Below are 17,625 nucleotides of genomic sequence, written 5' to 3'. Positions count from 1 at the left end.
TGAAAAAATAACTTTGGCATAAGTCCTCACATTTACAAACTCCACATGTCTGTAAAGCAAAGTAAAGATCAAAAGAATAGTTGGGGTTTAACTTAGCAATTGCTTCATTTAACCATTGAGTTACCAGTCTCAAGGACTGCCTGTATCTTGTTTTAAATACAACAGCTAGGACCACATTTTCTGATAATTTAGCCTTCAAATCCCTGAAGATTAACAAGGATTAGAAAAAAGTTTCTATTTGGAATCCTGACAGTGTCTTTGTCTCAATAAGTGGCTAGGAGTAGATAAACAGGTATCAAGTAAAGGAATGTGGTGGGCAACCTTTTTTTTCAACTGAGCCAAATCTCGCCAAAACCACGATTGAAATTTATTTTGAGAGCCACATTTTAAAAACCGAAAATATATAGGATGGTACACTGTTTTTAGTTTCAATAAACTCTGGCATTTGAAGCACGCAAGTCTTAAAGCTGTCAAGTTACAAGATCCTTGCATCCCTAACCCTTTAGGAAAAAAACCCCAAGGGGTCTTCAAACCTGACAGCTTGAAGACTTGTGGACTTCAACTCCCAGAATTCTGAGAATTGAAGTCCACCAAAAGGGCATCAATCATATTAGCCCAGGGATCTGCAAAATTGGCTCTTAAGACTGGTGGACTTCAACTCCCAGAATTCTGAGAATTGAAGTCCACCAGTCTTAAAACAGCCAACTTTGCAGACCTCTGTGTTAGCCCAAAGCCTGGCGCTGGGCGGGCCTTGCTCCCCCATTGGTGGAGCCCCAGGAAGCGAGGAGGGAGAAAAAGAGACGGAGGCCAAGGAGCTTTCCCCCCCCCCCCAGAAAAATCTTATCAGGGAGCCGGCGGGCAGTAGCAAATTAGCTGATCACGCAGTGTCGGCTAATTTGCTACTGCCCGCCCGGCTCCCCGGTTAGATTTTTGCTGGGAGGAGGCGGGGTGAAGCTCCTTAGCCTCCGTTTCTTTTTCTGCCTCCTCGCTTCTCGTCCCCGCCCGACTTCAGGAGGATCGCTTGGTTTGAAGTGCCCGAGAGGAGGGAGGAGAGCGGGCGCCCGGCACACAGAAGAGCCACATTAAAGTGTGTAAAGAGCCACATGTGGCTCGCGAGCCGCGGCTTGCCGACCACTGCTCTAGTCAACAGTAGTTCTGATACTCCTGAAAAATTATGTATTTTTAAATGAAGCAAGCTTTATAACCTAAACATGATTGTGTGAACTTCTACAATTAGATCAGGGCCAAGTGTTTGTGCTGGAGGCATGCTGTTCCCTTGAGTTATTTTGGGGTGGGGTGCTGCCATAATTGAATCAATTTGAGGCTGAAATTAATGTTCATAGTTTAATTTGTAACTGCCAATCTTTTGATTCAAAGGTTCAGTGAGATAAGAGTTATCTCCACATCTGTCTTTGTCTATTCTATATCATATCAAAACAGACATCCTGTTCGGGCCCTAGCAGCACAATGCTTCCATTTCCAACATTATCCAGTGGAACAGCTGGAAATTTCAACTGAGAGACTTAACTAGACTAGATGAATTTACACTGTGCTATTGCAGTTTATTTTGCCATAGTTTGTTGAATATTTTGTAGTCTGATTTGTACAAACTAAGTAAACATTTAACTGTATAAATGTGCAGGAATATGTAAGCAAACATAGGCATGGGAGCCTGTGTTCCCTGTAATGAAATAAAATCATTAAAACTTGGTTTGGATGAGAATCTTACAGTGCAATGCGCTTGTAAATGTTGGCAGCTGTAAACCTGGGTGTGGAGCTCTCTATCAGACAAGAAAGACTGCATAACTTTGATTATTCTGAGTTCAAGAACTCTGAGCCATTTGACAGCCCCACCCTTCAGATCCATTCAGAGTGGAGGTTTATTTTATGACTTGTTTCTATAGTAACTGGAAGAAGTCTGAGAAGACTAAGGAGTAAGGGCAATACAGCAGAAAAGAGCTACGCTTTTGAGCAGTCATGAGACCTTTATGAAAGATAGACAAAAATTGATTAACAGTTTTTACAGAGGACCCAACAGGACCAAAAGTTGAAGAGGTGGGGAAGGACCCCTACTGTCTTCTAAATTTGCTGAACAAAATCTGAGGCAAAAAATAGTTTTGAATAATAAAAGAGAGGTCCTTTCTGGTTTAAAAAGTGGTTAAGGCTTAAGCCATCTTGTTCCTCATAGCCAATGTGGCTGATTAAAAAAACAGCTTCATTGGGCATGGTTCGTACTAGAATTGGGAACCAAGAAATGGCAAGGATACGTGCTTAGAGAGTAAAGGGGGAGAGGGGAAACGTGGGAAGAAGGCAGTAAATGGCTTCTGTATTTTTAACCCAGCAAACCGCATGATGTATCCATGAAGTTGGGTTAAAGGAGCTTTCTTGCGTTCTTAAATTGAAGAGGAAAGTTGTCATAAAATTAATTCCTAATAGATTTGTTGGCATTTCTGTTATAATAGAATTCTTTTGATTTTTTGCTTTAAAAACAAAATTATACTAAGTTTATATAAAATAATTTAGCCCAGGTTTTTATTAAAATGTGAAGTATTTTTCTTTCTCACTGCAATATGGACTTGTAATCTCAGGCCAATAAATGGTACCTACATGGACAGGTGCTTCTATTGTAGCTTATTTGTCCAGCTGTTCTGAAATGTTTTAAACTATCACAAGCATTTAATAAATGTGTAAATCAGCACTTTTCTGTAATAACTAGGGGTATTCATGGAATGGAAACATTGTTTTGTTTCAAACTTGGAACAAATCACTGCATTCCATAAGTTCTGCTGGGGTCAGCCCTAGCTTGGCAGAACTGAATCATGGATCATTTTCAGGAGTCAGATAAAACAAAATCCAGACAGTGGTAGGTCAAGGCTGGCGTGCCCTGAACCTTTCCTCATTTGAGTTGCTTTGTGCATCGCCCAGGCTGGTGGCTCATCTATCCCCAAATTTTCCTAGCACTTACTCTTCCTTTCCTTTTTTTCAGCCAATGGTAGTATTTCATTGCTGCATATGCCGCTAGCCTCACCTTCAATCTTCCCAGCACCTTCCCTGCCTGTCCTCAGCTGCCACCAGCCAACAAAGATAACCTATTTTAACTCTGTTTTCCTTTTAGTGATATAGATAGTCTTGACTTACAACCATTTGTTTAGTGACCATTCCAAGTTACAACAGCATTGAGAAGAGTGACTTACATTTTTTCATAAACGGCCATTGCAGCATCCCTGTGGCCATAATCAAAATGTGGCCGTTTGGCAGTTGGCATGTGTTTATGATAGTTGCAGTGTCCCTGGGTCATGGGATCACCTTTGCAACCTTCTGACAAGCAAAATCAATGGGGAAGCTAGAGTCACTTTAATAAGAATGTAACTAACTTAACAACTGTGGCAAGAAAGGTTGTAAAATGGAGGCAAAACTCATAAGTGTCTTGTGTTACAATCTGTGGAAACTGCTACTTTTTTTTTGAGCAGCAATAGAAAATACGTATTGGCAATGCCCTCTATTATTGCCATGACTAACTGCAAACTCCTGCACGTTGCAGGAGATTCCAAGCTACTTTTCTTCAGCAGCTGAAGCCACCTTTTCAATATAGATTCCAGAGTATGTGGAGTGGGGGAGGATATTACCATGCTGGGACATGTGATGGCTGAGCAAAAGAAACTAACTTGAGCCTGCTGAATGAAAAGTGATGTGACACACTTCACTCTGGTTTTCCACACACATCCTCCAGTTGTTGCCAGAGTCCTTGTGCTTTTCACCTTCGTCAGATCATAATATTCAGCTCCCAATTTGGATAAACATCTGTTTTGGTTTGTTATGGACATGGGGCAAATTGGTTGACATAAAAAGACTTTCAATGTTTTTTTTAAAAACCCAATGTTTTAAAGAGCTTGGTTATGTAGGCATTACTAAATCACTATTACTGAGAAAGCAAATGGGAATTAGTAAGGACGGACAGAATTCTGCGAGTTACTCATTCAATATGCTCATCCAAAGATGCTATGATTAGAACGCTCCAATATATCTAGTGACTTGCAGACCCTATTAGTCAAGAATTTTCCCTAGTTCCCCTTATCTGTCTTCTAACTACAATGCTTTCTCAAATGAAGACCGTCTAAAGAAATAATACTATTTTTGCAAACCTGCAGCATGTATTCTTTAAGCTTCAGCTGCAATTTAGATATCTCGCCAATCTGATTGACTTCATCAAACTTTGTCCAAATTTCTGCTAAATATTCCTCTTAAAATAAGAGGTGGATAATGCTGAGCGTTCTGCCTGAGAAAAAGCTTGAACTCAAAAATGTTGCCAGACTCATTTGCACCTGAAGATTTTAACCCCCTAGCCTTCATATCAATAGAGCAAGTAGATGTGATTTGCTAATTTTATAGTGCAGCTTGAGTCACCGTGCCCCATAAATGCCTTCCCATTTTTCTGTCACCTTTGGGGCAAAAGATGCTGCTTTTGAAAAACACATTTTGAGAAAAAAATTCAATTTCATATGCTTTAATTGGTTTGCTGTCCATCTAAGAATCTATTTCCTTTTTCATATGGGAGTAGTATCTCACTATTTCACTAATATTTCACTCAAATAAAACAAAATTGTTTCAAAGTGGATTGAAATGAAAATCTTGACTTTACCTTCATGTTGCAAAGCCAAGCTATGGCTCTTTGTCGTTCCCTTGCTTTAAGAGAGGAAGGCTGCAGCCTAAACAATCATTCAAATAAATTGTTTCTTTTCTTATATTTTCAGAATATAAATCTTACTCTTGGTTATGGGCACTGTTGGAGTTGCTCTGTTCCTTGCTTGTATGGTTCTTAACATGTTGCTGATTCCATTATATGTAGGGTTGAGTGGAATATCAAGCTTTCCCTTTACTTTCTCCACCCATCTCGGTTTCTCTACCACTTTTTATTCTTGTTTTCATAGCACCTGAATAGAAATTAGCAAAGTGCTGTCAACTTACTTTTTTTCCCTTTCTGTTTCTCTTTCAGCGGGGATCTGACGAACTTTTTTCTACTTGTGTCACTAACGGACCCTTTATCATGAGCAGCAACTCTGCTTCTGCAGGTAACACTGGTAGCCCCAAGAATTTAACATTTCTTTAGCATTTACTTGCCAGGGGAAATTGACCTCTAAGGCAACCTGAATACTTAATATTCCAGTCACTTAGTAGCAACTGGCTCCAAAGGAGCTTTTGCTGCCATTTATTAAAGGGTTTCAGCAGTCTTAAGTTCCCTAGTGCTGATACCTGAAATTATGTCTCAAGTTTTATATAGGTGATTAATGCAGATGAAATATTTTGCATAGCTTAGAAGAGCAAGTAACAGACATTTGCAGGAAAAAAGGAAATTATTGCAAAATAGACTTGTCTTCGTGAAAGGGTTATTTTCTGAATATGTAACACACACACACACTGGTAAGATCATTGTATGGAGACTATTTTCCAATGTCTGCAACTGAATAGTATTTGTTTGAAGTGTACTGGAGGTTTTTATTTTGGTTTTGTTCTCCTTACCTTCACTGTTGTGCCTACAGTCTTGTTTCATCAGAGTTCCCTCTTAAGTCTAGCTTTTGGGCATTCTGTAGAAAATTATTGCTGCAGAATGATTTTCTTCTGAATATTTAACCATGTTTTACAAAGCCAGTCAATATTTACTGGTCTGGTGTTTGTTTGTTTGTTTATTTAAAGAGATTGCTCAACACTGGGCAGCTTAAAAGGGTAGAGAACAAAAAAAGCATGTCCGGACACAGCACACACACAGTTCTATAACCTCCTTACCCTAAGACCAAGTTTTGAAAGACATTTGAAAAATTAGGGAGATAGTTACAGAAATTTTGGGAAGGGAAGGGATATTGTTCCAGAAGGCAGGTTTCATGACAGAACACCCTTTCCAGTTCCTGATGGATGGCATCAAGCTCACCAACTCTGCCTGATCTTGCTAGTTAGGCAGAAACTATGGGAGTAGATGGTCTTTCAAATAATCCAATGCAGTATCCTGAAGGGCTTTAAAAATGATAACCAGACCTTGAACTGTACTTGGAAACCACCTGATAACCAGTGACGTAGAGGTGCAACATGGACATACTGGGGCATGCCCATCACTACTGGCATGATTGCATTCCGGATCAGCTTATTAAGTTATAAATTGCTTATTTTTGCTTGTTTGCTTGCCTTGTACTTTATATTGCTGGTATTAGTCTCTAGAACTAGGCGACTGTGAATTAAAAGTAAAATGATATTATAAAGTTGCCCTCACTGTCTCTAGATCATGATATCTTTGGATTGAAACATATGCTTAAGTGCCTCATGCCCAACTCTGTTGGAGTATAAAAATGCTATTGTATTGATCAACTGTGATTATGGAAGCATTATGAAATTGCTGTTATTAGGGCTAGGTGATTAGCTAGTGAACATGTTTTTAAGCTGTATTGTAATAGTATTAAAGCACCATTGGCTGCCAGTCTTAAATTGCTACTGTTGGTTGCAAGTTGCCCTACAGCAAACAGACATGGAGGTAAATCTATGTAGGAGGTGAAATTCCCATCTGGGTTTAAATTATGAGTAAGGTAAGGTAATTTTATGATTATTGGTATATAGGTTATTACAGTGTACAAGCTATTACAGTGACTGCTGGTAGCAAAACCTGAAGTAGAAGTTCACTAGATTACTTTTGCATATACTGTACTTATATCGCCATGTCAATATAATTATATTAAGCAATCTTATTAGAATAAATTAGTCTGTTCCATAAGTAACAGTTTTGCTGATGTGCATATTTGGAAATTTGAAATTGTATCATACAAATTTTCATCGCATAGCTATTATGAGTTGATGTATACATTGACAAAATGGCTGCACGGGGGAGAATAACCTAAAGAGTGTGCAAGATTAATATCCATGACTCCATTACACTCCAGGTTATCCTGTAGCACTGTAATTTGACTTTGCTTTTTATGGCAAAGTCAAACAACTACCTGCCATTTTATTTTCTAAAAAGATGCCTGTAAATCTTATGAATAATGAAGCCCTGGGGAACTTTTGGAAATAGTGGTTTTGGAGAGATGTATTTACTGTATTGGTTAATTTCATGTTCCATACCAGTTTTTAAATAGAGTATAGGCTTTTAAAAATGAAAAATTGATGGGAGTTCTATGCAGATACACTGGTGGGCATCAGATTGTTTATTTAATAATAATAATAATAATAATAATAAATTTGAATTTATTAGCCGCTCCCTTTCCAGGCAGGACTCGGGGCGGCGTACAATGGGCATATAGAACATAGAAACATGTGTACAAACACATAAACATACAAAAATACAAAGACACACATGCACGGAGGAGGTAACCAATTACAACATTTAGACAGTTAAAAATCACCATTAAAATACCCCAATTGTAAAAGACCCAATGTACAATTAAAATTTAAAATTTAAAAAGACAGTCAGGAGGAGTGAGAAAAATTACGGTTGAGCCAGGCCAGATAATTGAAAGAGGTGGGTCTTCAGCTGTACACGGAAGGAGCGGAGATCGGAAGTAATCCTGATGTCACGGGGGAGGTCATTCCACAGGGCTGGGCCCATCACAGAGAAGGCTCTGCTCCTGGGTGTCGCCCCCCGACACTGTTTGGCGGACGGCACCCGGAGAAGTCCCTCTCTGTGTGAGCGAATTGGTCGTAGGGATGTGTGGGGCAGGATGCGATCCTGCATGTAACTAGACCCTGTGCCATGAAGCGCTTTAAAGATCATAATCAAAACCTTGAAACGCACTCGGTAGACCACAGGAAGCCAGTGCAGCTCGCGCAGGAGAGGTGTTACAGGGGAGTATCTAGTCCTCCCCATAATCACCCGCGCGGCCGCGTTCTGGACCAACTGTAGTCTCCGAGTGCATCTCAAGGGAAGCCCCATGTAGAGAGCATTGCAGTAGTCCAGGCGAGACGTCACTAGCGCATGGGTGACTGTGCGTAGGGCATCCCGGTCCAATAAGGGGCTCAATTGGCACATCAGGCGGACCTGATGGAACGCCCCCCTTGCCACGGCTGTTACATGGTCATCCATGGACAGCCGGGCATCTAGGAGGACGCCCAAATTGCGCACCTGTTCCATGGGGGCTAGTTGCACGCCCCCGATGGCCAGAGATGGAAGCACCTGGTTGAACCGGGAGGCCGGAAGCCACAGCCACTCCGTCTTGGAAGGGTTGAGTTTTAGTCGGTTGCCATCCATCCAGACCCGTACGGCCTCCAAACACCGGGACATCATTTCGACGGCCTCATTGGGGTGGTTCGGGGTGGAAATGTATAGCTGAGTATCATCAGCATACAGATGATATCCCACCCCAAAACCACGGATGATCTCGCCCAGCGGTTTCATGTATGTGTTGAACAGGAGAGGCGAGAGCACCGATCCCTGTGGCACTCCACATGTGAGTGGCCTCCGGGTCGATCTCTGTTCCCCTGCCAACACACGTTGCGTCCGGTCAGAGAGGTAGGAGCCAAACCACCGTAAAACGGTGCCCCTGACTCCCAACCCCTCTAGCCGGTGCAACAGGATACCATGGTCGATGGTATCGAACGCCGCCGAGAGATCTAATAGGACCAGGATAGAGGAACAACCCCTATCTCTGGTCCTCCAGAGATCATCAACCAATGCGACCAAGGCCGTCTCGGTGCTGTGCCCGGGACGGAAGCCGGACTGGCGCGGGTCTAGATAATCATTTTCCTCCAGGTGACGTGGGAACTGCTGTACCACCACACTCTCTACAACCTTCGCTAAGAAAGGAAGGTTGGAGACTGGACGATAATTGACTAGGTCCGTTGGGTCCAGGGAAGGCTTCTTGAGCAGGGGCCTCACCACCGCCTCTTTCAAGGCGGCCGGTAGAGACCCCTCACCCAACGAGGCGTTCACTAGGCCCAGGAGCCAGTCGCGCGTAACCTCCCAGGATGCCAGTACAAGCCAGGAGGGACACGGGTCCAATAAACATGTGGTGGGTCGCAGACGTCCACGCAACCTGTCCAAATCCTCGATGGCAACCGAGTCAAACTCCTCCCAAAGCGGTCCCTCAAGACTCGCCACGGGCGTCTCTACTGAACTACTGAAAGGGGCCCATCCCATCCGGATTTGAGCGACTTTGTCCTGTAGATTTCTGCTATAATCTAGCAAACTGAAGAGTGTTTGGAGCCGATTAAGTTTATAATATGATCAGGCTTGCTAGGACTCCTTAAAAGGGAAGTTGTCATATAGTAGTCTTGAACAGGAGCAGTGAAGTGACTGCAACTTTTTTTCATCTTGTGTGTGATAAATGCACTATTTGTCTTGATTATATCAGAAACTACCTATTGTGTAATCTTTTTGTAGCCAATGGAAATGATAGCAAAAAATTCAAAGGTGACAGCAGAAGTGCAGGAGTGCCATCACGAGTAATCCATATCCGTAAATTACCTAGTGATGTGACAGAAGCTGAGGTTATTTCCTTGGGATTGCCTTTTGGGAAGGTCACAAACCTATTAATGTTAAAAGGAAAAAATCAGGTAAGCCATTTTCAGATGTATTTATTTTTTAAACAAAATTTAGTTCAGCTATGCCAAAACTTTGGCTCTATTAGAATAGAGACAGCTTTTTAAAAATTGATTTGCAGATTGTGGTTAGAAATCTTTGTGCAAATGCAATATAATTTGTTTTGTTCCTTATAATCCTTTACCAGGCTTTTATAGAAATGAACACAGAAGAAGCAGCTAATACTATGGTTAGCTACTACACCACAATTGCTCCTGTCCTCCGGAGTCAGCAGATCTACATCCAATTTTCTAATCACAAAGAACTGAAGACAGATAACTCTCCAAACCAGGCAGTGAGTCAAAATTTAGAATATTGCAGATATTCTATTAGAAATGTTACTTTCAAACGTTATACCACAATTTGGATTTGTAAGGACAGGGAATCAAATAATAGTCAATAGGACATGTGAATAGAGCCCATTGGAGTTGGGCAGCTATAACAAATTTGAAGGAATAATTACGTAAAATAATAGTCAAGAGCCCAGGGGTCAAACTCTATCACGACAGTTTTGTTTTGTGGAGCATGGGTGGGCGTGGCCTGCACATGATGTGTCTGGCCCACGGGCCACCAGTTTGACAGCCCTGGTCAAGTAGGATGTCCTTGGTTAACAACCACTCTGAACGAATAGTACTTAAAGTCGTTGACAACCCTGATGGGTAGTCCTTTAAACAGCCATCACACTTATGATGATTGCAGCATCCCGTGGCTGTGTGGATTACCTTCTCTGCTGACTTCCCACAAGCAAAATCAATGGGGAAGCTAGCAGGTAAGGTTGCTCCCTCTCCCATAGGTTTTTCTTCCAAGGGTATACAAAATAAGATCCCAGGGATCTTGTACTCTGTAGTGCATACCCACATCTCAGCCCACATTATAGTCTACACATAGTTGCCTGGCTATGTTTGTGCTATGCTGCAGTACTTACAGCACTGTTCACCCATTGGCCCGTTTACAAGCCACCTAAGAAAAGATTCGTTGTGACTGAGTCTTGCTGGCTTCTCCGTTAGCTTTGCTTGTTGGAAGGCACCTGGCAGGAAGTTGCAATATGAGGTTCTCCTCTTAATGACCTGCCATCTTTACCATGGGTATTTGATTGCTGTCACAGAGCATCATACAGTTACATTGCTTAATGATGGAAATTCTGGTCCTAATGAACATTGTTAAATGAGGACTACTGTTGCTGTATTCCAGTTTCTTTTTATGTTTGCATATCTGCACTCATTGAAAAACACTTTATCATATATGAAGAGCAGATAGCCAGGGTTCTTCTTAATAATTTGCCGTGCATCATCCTTTCATAAAGGGCAGAATCCCAAGACAACGTCTCTATAATTTTTTTCTTCATAAAATAGCAACTGAGTGTCATATTTGAGAGAGTTTGAAAGAAAATAATCTTTGCTAGTATAGGATAATGGATATGTGTTTTTTTCCCTATTTCCTACTTTATTTATTTATTTTTTAATTAAAAGAGTTTTGTACAAACAAATTTTCCCCATTTTCACCCCCCCCCCTCCACACAATATAAATCTCATACAAATGCTATACCCCCCCAACCCCCCCCTCAAAAATTCACATTCAAATATTATACCAAACACTTTACCCCCTCCCCTCCCCCCATCTTAAAATAGATTACTCATAACCCCTCTCCTCCCAACAAACACTATATAAATTTCTCTTAAATTAATAATAACACATTGATCATTTTCTAAGCTAATTTAACATCTATAACTCTTAATATAAATTTCTCCTAGCCTAACAATGTTTCATTAATCCCATCTTCTAATTTATTCATATATATATTGCCCCACCCTCCACCCTAACCCTCCCATATTTCCTACTTTATTGACACATTATTATTTTTGTTTCCATAGCGTGCTCAAGCAGCCTTGCAAGCAGTAAATTCTGTCCAGTCTGGGAATCTGGCACTGTCTGCTTCTGCTGCAGCTGTAGATGCTGGTATGGCCATGGCTGGTCAGAGCCCAGTCCTGAGGATCATTGTGGAAAACCTCTTCTATCCTGTTACTCTAGATGTCCTCCATCAGGTGAGATGTGACTTCCAACTTTCAATGGCCAGCATGTGGCAGAGAATTAGCTGTGATAACTTGTGATAGGCCTGACTATTTATGGTTTCTTTCATTAATCCTCACACTTTTTTTCTTGACATTTGCTCAGATTAAGAGCATATACAATATATTCTTACTTACATGGCATGATTTTTATTTCCATCTTTACAAAATAGATTGGATTCTTGAGGTCGAAGCTGCTTTTGTGTTAGATCTAGGTCCTCTAACCTTTCTTTCTCCCACCAAATAATTGACTCTAGCTTCTGTTTTTATCATGCTTATTGGGGCTAGTGGGAATTGCACTACAGACACCTTCAGATTAAGGAACATTGTTCTAGTTACCATGTGTAATTTTAGCTTTTATTCACAATGGGTGCATTAGGGAAAAATCTGATATGCCTTTTGGATAAAACTATTTGGCATGTGCCCATGTAAATAAGAGTACCTATGTCCTTATCAGTTAATATGGTGCACATTGCTATATATATATTAGATATTGTTTCACAAGGGCTGTGTAACACTTTGGATTTAATCCTTGGAACATGTTTTTGAAAATAAATGTTCTCAAATGTGGCACCTCTTTGTAATACCTTAAAGAAGCTAAGGTTTTTTGCTTAGATCACATAAAAAAACAATCTTCAGATGTATTGATGTATCTTTTGTGGATTGAATCCAAACCACGGTGTGGCCATAATGCTTACATGTTAAAAAAATTATCCAGTCTTTCTAAAATATTAGCAGAAAGCAAAGCACGGGGGATCATGTTTCTTTCTGTAACTGTTTACAGGCAGGCTTTGCTCTGGAAGAAGTGGTTGGTTCACTGCATGCAAAAGGAAGGAAATGTTGGGGAAGAGACCTACAAGGTTTCTTTTTACTGTACCTCTAGTGCCACCTAGAGTTGCTAAATTCAAGATGGAATTGCAAAAAATGTGATCTGCCCCTTGAGACTGGGCAAGGATGTCTTATGTAATGTAACCTCTTCCTCGCAAGGAATTTGTCAGTAGCTCCTTATATGTTTGGATCTTTTGGCTTTTTCCTCTGGAAGAGGAAGTTTGTGATGCAATTCTGTTGTGTTAAGTTGTCATCATTCCCCAACCTATTTCACAATTGCAGAAAAGGCTTGGAAGCAATTGCTTTATGACTACTTGTATTTTGTGCAAACACAGATTTTCTCCAAATTTGGGACTGTGCTGAAAATAATCACATTTACCAAGAACAACCAGTTTCAAGCACTCTTGCAATATGCAGACCCTGTGAGTGCCCAGCATGCCAAATTGGTGAGTTCTTTTCTTGTTTCTGTTTCTATAATGTCTTCAACGTATTACAAGAAGCAAGCCTATGCAGCAGAACCAAACTAAAACCATTGTGACTAGTACTGGCTGGGATATTTTGGGTGACTTAGAAGAGAACCTCTAAGTCACCCAGAACCATTGTGAATTTTAGAAAATTAAGAGATCGTGCAAGTTTTATGAATTAGGTCTAAGTTTTAAACATAGAGTTTTAAGTTGTTAATTGGGATGGGAATTTTGAAAGTGCTTAAATCTGAAAAATATAATTACATTGACCAGGTAAGGAATAATACTTATCCCTTAACACAAGTATCTTTAGGAAGATGGAACTCTTGCTAAAACTACATAGCAGGGAAAGGCATTGGTGGAAAAGCAGAACAAGAAGTGCTACTGATTTCTATCCTCTGAGACATTGTCTGCTCCTGTGAACTCTTTCCAGAGGAATACAGGATTGTTCTAGATTAGATTTTAGCTACAGCATTGTATCACATTATAATGTACATTACTCAGAGATTTAATCTCATGTTCATCTAAATGTAACCTTCAAGTCTTTGCAAACAATTGTATGGGCACTCTTAAAACTTCATCTCTTAAGATTATTTCTCAGTTTTATACATTGGATGGATGTGGAGTGTATAGAATTTTTTTCCTGAAGTAACTTCCTTGACTAAGATATACTATGGTTTCCTATAGTCTCTTGATGGGCAGAACATCTACAATGCTTGCTGCACCCTTCGCATTGACTTTTCTAAACTCACAAGCCTCAATGTAAAATACAACAATGATAAGAGCAGAGACTACACCAGGCCAGACCTGCCTTCTGGAGACAACCAACCTTCCCTTGATCAGACCATGGCAGCTGCTTTTGGTAAGGGATCGAGTAAGAAGATTTTTAACTGGGAAATCTGGGATAATCTTTCTTATTTCTTCTTAGCAATAATTAATTCGCAAAGTAGGCAGCCCACTCTTGACTTCATCTTTCCTTCCTCCTAACCATCAGATCAGCCTACGTTATACAGTGTTACTAAGGACATACAGCACGACAAACACAAAGTGCTAATGTAGCTTCTTCTCAACTAGCTTCCAATAGGCTGTTTAGTGACCATGATGACCCCTGTAAAAAGAAGTCATAAAATTGGGGTCCAGTCACACAATAACTTGCTTAATGACCATTACTTACCAACTAAAATTCCCAGTTGTGGCTGTTAAATAAAGGGCTGTATTTTTTTCCCCACTTGTTAATAAGTGACAATATTAATATCCAAATCCAACAATTAGATAGTTCAATCTCTAAGAACAGTAAACAACAAATGAAATAAGATGTTTTAAGTTATATTGTATTTCATAAATAGATTCCCAGTACAGTTAAGCCTTCCATATGTCTTTCTCCTTCACGTACATAAAAATCCCTTGATGTAAAAGATATATCATTTGTTGAGTGGTGTTCTAGAGGCACCTGAGGCTTGCTTGATCAGGAAAGAAAAGACTTTGGGGAATTTCCTTCATTTCCTGTGAGACAACTGTTTATGAAGAGTAAAAAATCATGTGGCACGTTTAAGGTAAAATGAGTGGGCCAACGCCTTTACTGGAAATAATTGGCAGAGTGAGCTCTGTATCGTGGAAATTTACTTTACAGATTTAAAATGTCAAAAGTTGTTCAAGCATTCTATTTTGCTCTAAAAAAGATTACAGAGATTTCTGGTTTTCTTTCCTTATGAGGCAAATTTACTTGTCAAATGTACCTCTTTATAATGCAGCTTTCCAGGCATTCCCCATAGAAATTCTTGCATTTCTAGTTTTACAAATACCTGTGAAGAAAAATGTAATTAAGCTTTATTTATAGTTTATATCAACTGTTACCAGAATACCCAATCCAAAAGGAAACTATGAACAGATTGAACAATTAAAACAGTTAAATTAGTTTAGTTGCCTCTAAGAACATTTGTAAATCTTACACAATGCAGAGAAGTAACCACCCTGCCAATTGACAAGTATTGGAAACCAGTTGTCCTGATGGCAATGACAGTTTATTAAACTTTGTCTTCCTACACCTTCCTGTAAAGGGACAAGTCTGAAATATTGATCCAAATGAGGATAGCAATAGCACTCGGACTTATATACCACTTCATAGCGCTTTACAGTCCTCACTGTAAAACAGTGGTTTTACAGGGTCAGCATGTTGCCCCCAACAATCTAGGTACTCATTTTTCTGACCTCAGAAGGATGGAAGTTTGAGTCGGTAAGGATCAAATTCCTGGCAGTGAGCTGAATTAGCCTGCAATACTCCATGCTAACCACTGCGCCACCACGGTTCCTAGGATGTTAGTTAAGGGGAGTGAGACTAGTATGCTTTTCAAAATAGGGATTGTATGTGTGTGTGTGTGTGAGAGAGAGAGAGAGAGAGGGAAGGATGCAGTGATACCTTGGTTAAAACGTGCCCTAGTATGGATAACTGGTCATGTCTAATGAACTAACCAATCTTTTCTATTTTGTAGGTGCTCCAGGGATCATTTCAGCCTCTCCTTATACAGGAGCTGGCTTCCCTCCTGCTTTTGCAATTCCTCAAGCTGCAGGTACTGTTTCTTTAAACTTTGCTCACACTTTTGTTGTACCATTGCCCTTCCTCCTCCCTCTTATTTTGGACTCCTAAATGTTAGTAGCAGATTGGGAATAGTAATCAGCACCATTTGAAAAATCTATGACCACAGGCTCATAAGGTTCCTATATTCTGTGATGATCCTTTTCAGTATGGAAATTGCATTAACATGTCCTTAGTTCCAGTAGTGGGTTTTCAATGTGCCCAAAGTCCTCTTACTTACACGTAGTGGCTTAGATCCTAATGAGAATGTGCATTACATACCCTTTTTGTTTCAACATTTGCTTGGAACATTTTGTCCTAGTAAGATAAAAACATTCAGGTTGATTTACAGTATGGATACCATAAAGGCAATAAATTAAAAAGAGTTTGCCTAGATAGCTAGGCCGTGGCAACATCTCAGTCTATCTGAACAAAATGTATTTTACCTTGAGGAAAGCACATGAGCATGTTGACTTTATAGTTGATAGGAAGGGAAGAGGCTGAAAAGTCTTAGATTTGAGATTTAGCCCTTTAGCAATAACACTTATATATACCGCTTCACAGCGCTTTACAGTCCCCTCCAAGTGGTTTACAAAGTCAGCATATTCCCCCCCAACAATCTGGGTCCTCATTTTACCGACCTCGGAAGGATGAGTCAACTTTGAGCCAGTGTAGAAATTCTAATAAATTTCTGTTAATAACTTTTGGTGGATTTTTTTATTATTAAATTTTGCTGGATATAATGCTTGCAAGGGAATATTTGAAGCAGACAGTGATAATCCTTGCAAGATATACATATTTTTCCTCCCATTGGTCCTATAAAAAATAAATAAGGCAGACCTATTCATATTCCCACACAATATCCTTGTTCTGATGGACTAAGGAGGTAAACGACTTTTATGTGCCCTTCAGGATTATGTGCTTTTGATACAATGAAATAAGCTCGTGTTTAGATGCTTGTATTGAGATGATGTCATTTGTCAGTGACTGGAATGTACATACTTATGGTTTTAATATCTGCATGATAAAAAAAAGAATGAGGCACTTCCAGCATGCCTTGGTGAAAAAAACGTACAAATGCACTGCTTTGTGTGTCATCTCCTTTCCTGCTTCCCCTCCCCCCCCCAGTGACTTTGCTTAAATAAGCCTATGAAATTTTGCAGAACTTGTTTAAAAGCAGATGTCTGATTTGCACATCACCCAAGGAGAGCCAAATGCAGCCCAAGCACAAGGCTTATTCCCTCTGTCGGAAGCTGAGAGCAGAGTCCTGAGCAATGCCAGACCTGGAGATGCTTCAGCCCATTAATGTTTAAGTGTATCTGGTTTCTGGGTCCTTGAATGAAAGAAAATGCATACACTAACGTACTTATTTTAAGAAACATGTTGGTCAAAGGTCCTTATTTCCACTGCAAGTCGTAGCAGGGAATGTGCTGTGGACTTCTCTACTGGTTAATACTTTTTAATTTTTTCAGGCCTCTCAGTTCCAAATGTACATGGAGCACTTGCTCCTTTGGCTATCCCATCAGCCGCAGCAGCCGCAGCTGCCGCAGGACGGCTTGCTATTCCCGGCTTTACCGGGGCAGGGAACTCCGTTCTGCTGGTTAGCAATTTGAACCCAGAGGTTAGTGGAAGCCTTGTAATCTTTTCTATCCAACTTATCTCATTTATTTTTTGCTTCCTTCCAATTTCTGACCTTGCTTCTTTCTGAACTATTCCTTCCCCCAAAAATCTTGTGCTGAAGCTTCAAATGCTGAATTTTTTTCTCTCTCCCCGAAATGGAGTGTCTAAAATCAAAGTCCAGCAGCTGATTCAAAAGCAAATAAGGGGCGTGGACTATGATACCTTGCCCTCAACCATGGTGGCAGTAGTATGCCTTAGAAGTTGTCGTCCAGAATAGCTGTAGGCACACTCACCTGGGTTTGGATATTGGATGGGCTGTGGGTAGAAGGCTTGACATCGTTGCTCCTTCCTTGATGTGAGCCAAAGGGTTTGCTGGCCTGCTCTCACTCCCCAAAGCAAAATTTTAAGACCATTTCATTGCGAAATTTTCCGCGGTACTTTTTACCCTATTGGTTTTGTCTCTACTTGGGTCTTCCTCACCACAGCAAAAATCCTGTAGTCCTCCCCCTCCCCCCGGCATGT

The 17,625-nt window shown here is 40.4% G+C and overlaps 1 protein-coding gene across 2 annotated transcripts in view; it reads left to right on the top strand.

Annotated features, from left to right (window-relative positions):
- The window catches only part of PTBP1 (polypyrimidine tract binding protein 1), a 37,669-nt gene that overhangs the window by 8,552 nt on the left and 11,492 nt on the right, over positions 1-17,625 (top strand). The window contains exons 3-10 of one of the 2 annotated variants that reach the window (XM_081938815.1): positions 4,994-5,069; positions 9,356-9,528; positions 9,702-9,848; positions 11,425-11,595; positions 12,783-12,893; positions 13,599-13,773; positions 15,401-15,478; positions 16,956-17,104. In XM_081938815.1, the coding sequence (XP_081794941.1) occupies positions 4,994-5,069; positions 9,356-9,528; positions 9,702-9,848; positions 11,425-11,595; positions 12,783-12,893; positions 13,599-13,773; positions 15,401-15,478; positions 16,956-17,104 (1,080 nt within the window). The remainder of the gene's footprint in view (positions 1-4,993; positions 5,070-9,355; positions 9,529-9,701; positions 9,849-11,424; positions 11,596-12,782; positions 12,894-13,598; positions 13,774-15,400; positions 15,479-16,955; positions 17,105-17,625) is intronic. The other variant, XM_081938816.1, reaches the window with a different exon arrangement.

Source organism: Natrix helvetica, assembly GCF_964273705.1.
Source record: "Natrix helvetica genome assembly, chromosome: 1".
In the NCBI taxonomy this organism is placed as follows: domain Eukaryota; kingdom Metazoa; phylum Chordata; class Lepidosauria; order Squamata; family Natricidae; genus Natrix; species Natrix helvetica.
The sequence above is the reverse complement of the archived record's forward strand: the minus strand, read 5'-3'. Positions and strand labels throughout refer to the sequence as shown.